At 40.3% G+C, this 11,073-nt stretch overlaps 1 protein-coding gene across 1 annotated transcript in view; it reads left to right on the top strand.

Moving 5' to 3' along the window:
* Positions 1-1,112: 1,112 nt before the first annotated feature.
* ZGRF1 (zinc finger, GRF-type containing 1) overlaps positions 1,113-11,073 on the top strand; it is a gene marked incomplete at its 3' end in the record, with an annotated part of 18,531 nt that continues 8,570 nt past the window's right edge. Inside the window, exons 1-8 of the mRNA XM_010156773.1 lie at positions 1,113-1,133; positions 1,254-1,334; positions 1,452-1,508; positions 1,946-2,131; positions 2,497-2,535; positions 2,647-4,693; positions 7,611-7,706; positions 9,165-9,677. Coding sequence (XP_010155075.1) covers positions 1,113-1,133; positions 1,254-1,334; positions 1,452-1,508; positions 1,946-2,131; positions 2,497-2,535; positions 2,647-4,693; positions 7,611-7,706; positions 9,165-9,677 — 3,040 coding nt within the window. The remainder of the gene's footprint in view (positions 1,134-1,253; positions 1,335-1,451; positions 1,509-1,945; positions 2,132-2,496; positions 2,536-2,646; positions 4,694-7,610; positions 7,707-9,164; positions 9,678-11,073) is intronic.

An 11,073-nucleotide genomic window follows, 5' to 3' on the forward strand; every position in this document is an offset into this window, starting at 1 on the left:
GGTGGGCTGAAAAGGGCTTAGGGTCCGCCTCGGCTCTGTGGAGAAAGTGGGTTTAGCAGATCTGCGTGCTGGGCCGGCAGCGTTCCTGCGCATCCCCCTCTTCCCGTGGCATTCGTATATATAGAGTATATATAACGCTCTAGTCAGCGTTCCATTTATCCAGCTGCTTTTAATAGCTGAAGGAGTAATTCTGGGTCCTTTAAGGGTGTCGCTTTCCAAGATTTCGTACTTTACTGCACACCTGAGACTGCCAGGAAGGTGTCAGCCATAAGAAACAGCGTGAATGTCTTTTCCTTCTTAATATAAGTTTACTAATCCACTGTGGTAGGAGTAGCTGTCAATCCTACTTTGTCTCTTGTGATCGTTCTCATTGCAGTGCTGGTAACGGGTTGAATTCAGGTCACAGATCCCCAAACACAGACCGCAATACCACTCAAACATAAGCCAGTATGTAAATCACTTCTGGAAATGAGTTGCTTTCACAATTATTTGTTCCTGGTTTCATTTTCGAAGGCTATTGTGAAAGTTGTTTTGATCAAGCTTTAAATGTGCAAAGAGGTTTGACGTCATGGGTAACTGATTCTGAGTCAGTTATCTTTGATATGTTTTGAACGTGCATGACCAAGTCTGGATTCGATAAACTTGCAACAAAATTATTCTGTTAATAGCTTCTATGGCTTTTTTCTTTCTGCAAGTAAACATGCTTAGGTTTTTTTGTTAATACTGAATAGCAGCATGATCACTGCAGTTTTCAGAGTTGCCAGCCGTTGGTTTAAATAAATGAATTCCCCTGAAAATTGGAAAACATATTGGCATCTATAAAAACACCCTTTTTTTAAAAAAAATTTAACCAGTGGTCATTTAGATTGTTTTCAAGGTTTCTCTTTAAAATACATCAGCTTCACCCCACTGTTTTCACGTTGTCTTGCATCTAGCTTCTTTTCTTTTGAGGGCAAAAAAAAAGTGAACTGAAATCTATCTTTTGTTAATACATTTCCTTCACAACTCTGGTGGCTTCTGAACAATTCTCTGTCTCTCAGGCTGTATGAAGATGTGAATATTTGATGTGTGAAGATGTGAAATAAGCTGTTGGATGACTGTTTTGGAAAGCAATGGCCTCTCAAGAATTTACTGTAAGTGATTTTTAACACTGTACAGTTAAGTAGAAGTGAATTCAAGGACACTGTAGTTGCTGTATTATTTAAACATTTCCTTACTTATTGTTATTTCATCATTTTACACATATAAAACAGGTATTGTACACTCACCAGAAAATGAAAAAATCAAAAACATGGCAAGATGGAATTCTGAGGGTTAGAACTGGCAGAAATAAGGTGAGCAACTCTGATTTAATACTGTTGGATTTAATGTCATCTGCTACTGCTGGACTCTCAGTGGCAATCTAGTTATCTGTGAATTTAGTAGTTTAAGATTCTATTTTTTCATTGCAGGCTATTTTGCTTGATGATCATGGACAATTTTTGGAGAGCATTTTTATAAATTCTCAGGTATGTTTTGTTTGGAGTTTTTTTATTTTTATGCTTGAGATTGATGTTTGTGTTTCAGGAAGCAGTTCAAACTCTTATTTGGTAACGAAGGTAGTACTTATTGTGGATTTGAAAGTCTGCTGCAATGCAAATAATGGAAAGCAAAACCAGCTTGTATTTATTGACAAGTTTTGGTTTTCCAGATCCAGTGTAGGTGTTTTATGGAATTTTATTCCTTTTGGGTAAAAGGGGTGTATTACAATGATATGTTAAGTAAGCCTAACTTGATGCTAAGTGCTAATGCTTTCTAGTATATGCATATTTTAATCTAAGTATTTATATGGCAGCTGTCATATGCTGGGTGTACATTTATGAAATATTGACACATAAGTAATTAGAAGACTTATTGTTTCTTATATAGCCCTGTTATGTACACATTGCTGCTTTCTTTTCTCTAGGTGAATGCTGGCGATAATTTAGAAAGTGAACGGTATTTGATCACAGTTGAAGCAGTAAAAGTGACTGAAAAATCTTTTGAAGATCAGCCAAGGAAGGCAGGAACTCCAACAGTGGACAGGAACAGTGTCACACCTGGTGTTCTGCCTCCGAGACACCTGTCGGTCGGCTTGAAAAGGAAGTTTACAGTACGTCTTTGTTTCAAAAGTTATGCCTGGTGTTAACATGCATTTTAAAACACAGAGGGCACATCTTCTAATGAACGGTGAAAATATAGATAATGTCTTCCTGGGTTTATGGAACTGTAAGCCTGAAGTTGTTACCGGTAGCTGTTTTTTCCAGAGTTTACTAAATCTGTTTGGTTTAAGAGGACTGCTCTTGCTAAGGCTGCAGTGGAAATTGCAAGGGCTTGAGATTATTTCTGTCCACCCATGGAATCGTTACGTGATACTTGATCAGAATGTATTTTATGGAGTGTGTCCTATTTTCAACGTTTGATTACAAAATGTGAAGTTGATTTCTGCGTAGAATTAATTAAAAATTTCTCTCCTAGGGTTTCCAAGGGCCACGCCAAGTTGAAAAGAAAATATCAGCAATGGAAGATGAAGAAAAAACAACAATACTGCCTTTGTCTAAGCAGTGTCAGGGTACTTTTCCGTCCAAGTTTTATATTACCTCTCCATTGTTTTCTACGATTTGCAAGAAGGATACAGAAACAAATCTCTCTGCAGAGTTTCGTGAAGATACGCTTACAGATGATGATAGAGGGCACATGTCTCTTTCCTCACTGCTTTCAGCTCCGTCTCTTGACAGATATGAGGAGACGGAGAAGCAAAACTCTTACCAGTTCACTGTGAAGCCAGAATCTCCTCTCTTTACTGGGCATGCTGAACCTAGTAGTCAGCCAGCTGGTCACAGCGCCGTGTCACGCAACATCAGGAGCATGGCACAGATAATCGCCCTGTTGAAGTCTGAACCAATACAGGGATGCAGAGAGCAAACAATGTCTGAAGTCACAGAAGGTATTTCCAGGTTTCGGGCATCAGAAAACGCAGATAGTTTGTACAACCAAAAAAGCAGAATCCTACCTGTGTTTTCAGGCCACTCTGCCAAAAGACACATAGAAGATACTCAGCACCTGCCTTTTACGAAGGGAACTGTACATGATAAAAAGGAATGGAATGCTGAAATGCTTCTAAGTTCAGCTGAACAAGTTTGTGATAAAGAAGTTGCAGGACAGAGACGTGACGAAAGGGCAAATAATTTAAGTCAAGGTTTGCAAGATCCCTGCAATACAAATAATTGCTTCCTACCTGAATCCACCAGAAGTAGAATGAGTGATAGTCAGTTTTTCCCATCCTCGGGTGATGTTTTGTGTTCAGCAAGTGCAGTCACCTTTGGACAAAATCTCTCCGGATGCAGGGACCATGCAGTGGCTATCGGTCTTAAGGAAGATTCATCTGTGAAGTTGCAAAGTGAGTTTCAGCCGAGTCAGAATTCAGAAAGAGTGCCTGGTGAGCCGGAGCTCTCTGCGGAGGTAACATCAACTGAGATGGGAATGGTAAAGGAAGCATTAAGTACCCACGGCAAAGACTGCGGTCCAGATGAAGAGGTGATGGAGGTTAACTTTAATCTCATGGAAGCTTTTGATTTTAATGACACAGACAATGAAGAACTGTGTGAAAGAGATGTGAATAAGCTCGCTGAAGGGGACATGCTTTCACAAAGCCCAGGTTGCTTAAAGGGGGAAGATGTAGCACAAAACAGTGCACTGAGACTTCATTCTTGCTGTGAAGTAGTGCCACGGGGCAAAACCGAAGAAGTTGAATGTCCAAGATTTGACAGAGAGATCGATGGAAATGACTGCATTGGGGGTACACCGTCTCAGCTTTGTGACAACAGTGTTGGAGATACAGGGAGAACTGCGGAAGACTTTGCAAACCAGACCAGAACTGCAGTGGAACTTCTGGCTCATGGGCATGATGTAAAAGAGAGCAACGAAAGTCAATTAAGTGTTGAAGCCACAGACAATAAGAAGGATCTTGATGGCTGTGCAGGGCATGCCATTAATGGCATTTCATGGATAAAAAGCAAAAACTTGGGACTTTTGTCTGGTGACACAAACATTAATGAATGCCACCCTAAAACCAGTATGTTTGAGAAAACTGAAAGTATTTCAACCAGCAGAATAATTTCTGCAGTGGACAAAAGGGCTGATGATGTTATACAGCCTGGATGCACGAAATCTCCAGGTGTTGATTTAGAGCACTTCTGGGCTGCTCAGAGTGATGGCATTAAACCAGGGAGTCCTATGCTGGCTTTGTCACAAAAATCCGATCCTAGCTACGGCTCATTCCACTATATTGCAGAAGACCCTCAGAAGGTATTTAACATCTCTCATAACGAAGATACTCTCATTTCCAGAAGTTCTACCTATCCTTTAGCAAAAGGCTGTTCATCTCCAGAGGAAACAGCAATAGGTGAAACTGAGTTGGAAAATGTAGAGACCATAAATGCCTTTCCTGAAGTCTGCAAAGGTGAAAGAATAGGAATGGATTGCCTGAAATGCCCAGCAAGGGCTGAAAATTCATCAGATCTTCCTAATTTGGTAAATGATATCGCTCTTCTAAGAGCTTTGACTCAACATAGGACAGCGTTAGAAAGCTTACAAAAGATGGAGGAAAATAATAGCATATTGTATGAAGCAGAGACTTCAAAAGAGATATTTGATCCCCTTGTGAAAGGCAAAGGTTAGATCAGCTTCTATTTTAAAGTGACTCTGCCTGACTGTACCTACTTGACTTCTGTACTCTTACCTCTCCTGGACAACTCATGTTCAGAAACCATACTTTTGGCATGATGGGTTATGAAGGTTCCCTCATGCCATTTTTAGTGTTTAAACAACAATGTGAGCTGCAGGTCTGCATCTTTGTTTGGTTTAGTTCAGTTAAATCCTAGCGGTGCAATTGTTTGTGTGGGTAAGGTTTGCAAGCCCAGTAAATATTCAGATGTTTTCATGTAAAAAGAATACTGTAACTTATTATGCTTTTCCATCTCTTGTAGCTGTAAAACAGTTTACGGAAATGCCTTACTCAGAAAGTATACAGGCATCTTCCTGTTCATACTTTGATTCTTCTGGCCTTATGGTAACCAATTTTTGACTACATATATCTATGTATACAAGATAAATTCATTTTCTACCAGGCTTCTTGAATGGAGTTCTTGGTTTATGACACAATAGAGGTTGAGCTAGAAATTGCTTAGAGGCATCAACTAAGAAGCTGATAGAAAACAGAAGATGTCCTCTTGCAGAGCCTATTGCAAATAAGTGTTCAGGAGGCCTAGTGTATGACAAGAAACTTAATGAAAATTGTAGTATTTAGTCATGTCTAATACCACATTAGTATGTCTTCTACTTCTCCTTTCCTACCCCGTCTTCTATTACCATCCACTTTTTCTTTCATTTTCCCATCTTTTTGAATGCATGTCTTTCCTCAGAATTTTAACACCTGGATTGAAATACAGTGGCAAATCTGTTTGCGCTTGGTGCTTCACGTTGATTTTTGTCCAGTGCTACTAATAGTCTTTTTCTTTCAACCCATACAAAGGGAAAGAAAGATTTTAGATTAAATTCTTGTCTTCCTCCTGACCCATTTGAGTAGCAAATATAGTTTGTTATCCTGTCGTGGATTGTTCATGCTTCCAAATAAAAAGGCTGTAATTTTAAATGCTCTCTGTTGTATAAATACATCAGGTCTTTGGAAAAATCTTCGTATTTCTTAGCTTTTCACTTCAAATGGTTAGACTAATTAGCTTTTAATACTTTTATATTCAGCCAAACTGTGTGGACAGTTTATTGCAGACAAGAGAGGCATGTATTCTCCCGATAGCAGCGGCCCAGAGAGACCCAAGGACATCTGACAGCCAGCCAAAGGTACAATTTCTGTGGAGCTGAGACATAACAAACAGCGCTTCTTAAATTTCAGTTAAATGCTTTACTATTTGCACTATCTTACAAGAAGTCCCAATAAATAATTTAACCAGTCTCATAACAGGCTTCTCATCACTTTTTAGTACATTTGCCTGTGGGGTGTTTTCTGCCGAGTTTTAAACACAAATTTTACAATACAAAAATAAGACTAAACATACTACCTCAGAGTATCAATTTTCTGTTGACAGAGATCTGTGCAAAAGCTTGATTGCTGCTGAGTTGCAGGAGGGAAAGGGAAAAGCACAGTTCTTTTTTTTTCTCTTCTGCAGTTCCCAAGAGAATATTTTAGTTGTACGTATGAAAAGTACTTCTATTGACTGTAGGTAGTTCCAGAACAGGACTTATCTTCAGTTAATGATAATCCCAATATATCGTGTAGCCTGTTGCGTTTCAAGGGCACCAAGTAAAGGGATCAGCAGCTAGTGAGACAATGTCGAGAGCTCCCTGCTCACAGGTGGGATGGCAGCAGTTCCCGGATGAGACAGAGCTTGCCACTCAGAGATTTCTGTCGCCCCTGTTTTCAGAGAGTTATGTCCTTTCTGACTTCAGACAGGTAAAACAATTTTGTTCAAAGTTATTCTTACTAATCTTAGTGCAAAAAAAGTATCCTATAAATGTAGGATAGAAGTTTTTAGAATCCTGCAATCATCAAAATCACTAAGAACCAAGCATGTTGCTTTATGGTTAAAACTTTGCGGTTAGAGAATTATTTTTACTCATCTTTGTCATAGGAATAGGCATTTGCAAGATGCCATTTGGGTGGCATCATGCTCACCTCCCTCCTCCCCAGTGGGATGGGGAGGAGAATCAAAGGAAAAGAAGTTGTGGGTTGAGATAGGAACAATGTAGTAATTGGAAGGAAATGAAACAAATCATGATACCAATAATTAACAATACTAATATCAGTACTAAATAATATGTAATGAAAATAATGGCAGGGAAAAGAGATGATAGAGCAGCTCAGCACTCACTGACCAATACCCAGCCAGTTCCTGATTAGCGAGGGCCAGAGCCCGAGAGAGAGTGCCTCACCCTCAGCCCATCCCCAGCTTTAATACTGAGCATGATGTTTTATGGCATGAAATGTCCCTTTGGTTAGTTTGGATCTGCTGTCCTGGCTGTATCCCCTCCCAGCTTCTTGTAGAGAAGAACCTGGGAACTCAGGTGCAGAAACTGAAAACGTCCTTGAGTTGACATAAACATTCCTTAGCAACAACCAAAAACGTCAGTATGCTAGCAATATTCTCAGTGCAGCCAAAACATAGCCTCATGCTTGCTGCTATGAGGAAAACTAACTATCCCAGTTAAAAGCAGCACAGCAATATAATACTCACCTCAACTTGATTTGAAATTTGGTGTGTAATTACAGAGTTCCAAAGCATGGGTTAAAACTTGCTTTCTTAGATTATGGTTCTGTTCATCCTCGGTGCAAAGAATCATGACACGCAGCATTAATTTTTTTTTTCCTAATCCAGTATATATTTCAGTGTTTAAAATAATGAAAAAATCACTATTTTTTTTTTTTTTATTTCCAGAATGGGCTAGCGATACTGAACCATTATGTCTAGAAACAAGCTGTAGAAATAAGGATGACACAAAGATAATATTAACGTAGAAGATCAACAGTTTTAATTTCTAACAAGCTCTTGCTGATACTTTTTTGGTAAAGCCTCCAGGTTTAAGAACTCTTCATAAGGAGGATATCAGCGTTATCAGAGAAGAGAATTGCCAGGAGTCTAACATGATGAAAGAGTCAAGAACAGATCCATCCCGTAAGTGAAGGTAGAAGTAGAATGGCAGCAATTTGCCTCAGAAAAGGTATTCTGCATGACTTGTGTCCTTCCCTAGCACCGGCAGCAAATGTGTTTTCTGAAGTTCCACCGTGGGCAATGACAGGCTCACCCTCGCTTTCAGATTGGAGACAAACGCAGCGGACTCCGTGGGAACCTGACAAGGTGTGGGTTGACTGCCTCTTCTAGATATTTTTGGCTTTATTTCGTGTGTGTTCCAGGTAGCAATTTCTTATTTGTGATACTTTTATCCCAACCTGGAGAGACAGTTCCATTGTTTAGAATGATGAGAGGGAGAACAGTGACAAAAGAGCTCCAATCAAGGTTTTTTTTCCAGGCATTGACCTGATATGTTAATTTGTCACCTGTAGGTGATTTCGTCAGTAGAACTGACTTCTGCACTTGATCCAGACTCTACAATTTCTCCAGCTTCAAGAAGTGAGGAAGCCATTGGAGACATCCAGGAGCCCCTGATACACAGCACCTTACCACATGAACCAGAACGTCACGATTTTTTTTTCTGTAAGAAATTACAATTTATAATTACACTTTACAATATTTTTGCTGGAAAATCCTCTTGGATTTTTTGAAGCACAGTGAGCTGTGCTACAGTAGACAGTTACCCTGGGATACACCGATATGTATCTCAGCGTTCGACTTGTCTGTCATGTGTTTTCCACAAGGGAGCGTGTTACTTCTTTGAAGCACGGTTTTAAGCAGTGTTTTCCAAATCAGCTGAATTAGCCTTCAATTCCATGCTTTCCCCATTGCTCCAATACATTCCCCCGAAGGATACTGCAGGGGGGTGACTTAATTTCATCAAGAAAAATCAGCTTCTAGTTTGGAGGGAGGGGAGGCTGCAAGCTAAAATTCTGATTCACATTAATGTTTTCATTTGTTTACCTCCTTTAAATTTTCTTCCATATTCAGCTGTCCTCTCGCCCACTTCCAGCTGACACCTATCAATGACTGCCATTTCTTGTTAATTTAGTCCAAAGGTGGCACTAGAAGCCTATTTATCTACATTGCTTCATATTAATTTACACAGTTTTGTGGGTGGCCATTCTGGAAAAAGGAGCAAACCTTAAGCTGTTTGTTTCCCAGTTGGCAGCTGTCAGTGACCTACCACGAATATCAGATTAATGACCTCCAAAACCCAGTAATGTTTAAATAATTTCTAACAGACGTTTTCTTTTATACAACCAGAGTGCCTACAGAAATGTGTTCTGAATACAGGGATTTAAGTATTAAAGAAATCACTTGTTTTGTATGGAAATTTAGTGTGGTGGTGCACAGGGGTGATACAAAGAGCTTGCCAGTTAGAAGACAGGATGTAAGAGGAAGAACTTTGAATTCTTTATCTTAGTTTTCTGTGCATCTGAAGTTAATGTGCGACGGGTAAGTGCTACAAGTTGCTCTTATGATATATTTGCCCTGCAGCACAGGAGACACCCAGCTATCCAGGGGAACGGAACCTCTCAAGATTCAAACCCGCAGGTAAAAGGCGAACTCCATTTGTCACTCTTCCTGCCGCGGAGAAGATTCCTGGTGCGCTTTATCCAGGTGACAGCGAGGATGTCCAGCAGTCTGTCGGCTCTTCAGCCGTCCGTTTATGCAACAAGTCAGCGGTATTTCCTATGAGTGCTTTTAGCCCCGAGGACAGAAATTATGAAACCTCTTTGTTTGAGGAATATCCGAGAGACAGACAAAGGGAATCCATACAATCAGTGTTCCCTAACGTGACTTCCAAATACAGACAAAGCAAGTGGCTGAAGTATCAAAACAGTGTTCAGTGTGACTTGATAACTCAAAACAGCGACAATGGGGAAGTGAACAATGATATCTGTGCGGAGAACATCCTTGGAATGCCAGTGGGTGACATAGGAGGCGGCAGGGCCGTGAATAAAAGCGCTCCCGGCTCTGCGCCTCTCCTGACAGCCGAGAGTGTGCTTGGTAAAGGCTGTGCAAACATCAGCAACCAAGACTTGATTTCAGAGAGGAAGTTTCTTTCTCCGCACTCGAGTCAGACACCTTTGGCTGCAGCGACACTAAAGGTGTTAAGTCATCTGAGCCGCCCCGCTGCAAGAGGAGATGGCCAGGTGCGTGAATGTTGAAGCAAATACAGTTATAACTGACAGAAGCACCTTTTTCTGGACAAAGTAACTGCATTGATCTGATTTCCTGCAAGATAGGTTCAGTATGCTTGGATAAAATGTTTCTTCATGCATAGTGACACAAGAGTCTTGGCTAGGGAACAGCAGCTGCTAATGTGAGCTTTCTAAGTGCCATGAGTAATCCACTGTAAAGGTAATTCCTTGGCACGCAGAGTGCCAGAGAGAGATTTTTTTTTTAATCTGAATGTTGAGCGCAGGAAGATGAGGTAAAAGCCGCTGGGCTGTTGTGTTATCTGTAATTGGTAAGAACCTGTTTTCAATAAGTATTCTGCTTAACTGTGAAATCATCATCGTTGTAGTGAACACCTATATCTTGCCTTCAAAGCATAGCCTCTGATTTTAAAATCTATTACATTTCTTCAGTTTTAATTGTGGAAAAGTAAGTTAGGTCATTGAGTAAGCACCTAAAAAAATAGCGCAGCTGTTCGTGACCAGTGGACTGTCTTAAACAAACAGATTATACTGGGAAAAGACCCAAACCAACCACAAGTCAAGTTTTAAAAGTTGCCAAATGGCTGTATTAATTAAAGTTAACTAAAATGTTAAGGGTTTGTTTTGGTTTTTATTATTTATTGCAAACCTAGTATGCTGTGTTTTCTAGTTCTTTCAAACTGTTTGTACAGTGAACATTCATGGGAAATAGAGGTGTGGAAATAACTAGTGTATTTCATATACGCACTGGTTATATACCTTGTGTGTGTTCACACACACACATACATATATATTTAAAATCCATGTGTATTGGATTTTAAAAAGCTTAGGGAGAGAGTTATCACTGTGATGCCCACTACAGTGTACATAGGGGTAAAAGCTCCTCAGGACTAGCTGGGATGGCAGGCACAGGGGTAGCTTGTGGTATGCACACCTTCCTCACATCTCTCTAGTCTGGTTCTTCCTTCTCTAGCCTGTACCACCTTTGCTGTAGTTTCATCTGATGAATTTATTTCTGTGCAGAAATGGTGTTAAAAATCGGGTTTGTACGCTCCTTCCCCATGTCTAGGGTTGAAAACATGATTCTGAATTACAGCATTTACTCTCAAGCCTTCGAAAGCATTACCTGTGTTACTGTAAATGCAGGCTCTTCGTCAAGGGGCAAATTTTAAGTTCACGGTACCTGCTAGGTTGCAGTCCAGGCTCCCTGGGTGTACTCAGTTTCACTCCTGTTGGCAGTCCTG

This window comes from Eurypyga helias, unplaced genomic scaffold (genome assembly GCF_000690775.1).
Source record: "Eurypyga helias isolate BGI_N326 unplaced genomic scaffold, ASM69077v1 scaffold9970, whole genome shotgun sequence".
Classification (NCBI taxonomy): Eukaryota; Metazoa; Chordata; class Aves; order Eurypygiformes; family Eurypygidae; genus Eurypyga; species Eurypyga helias.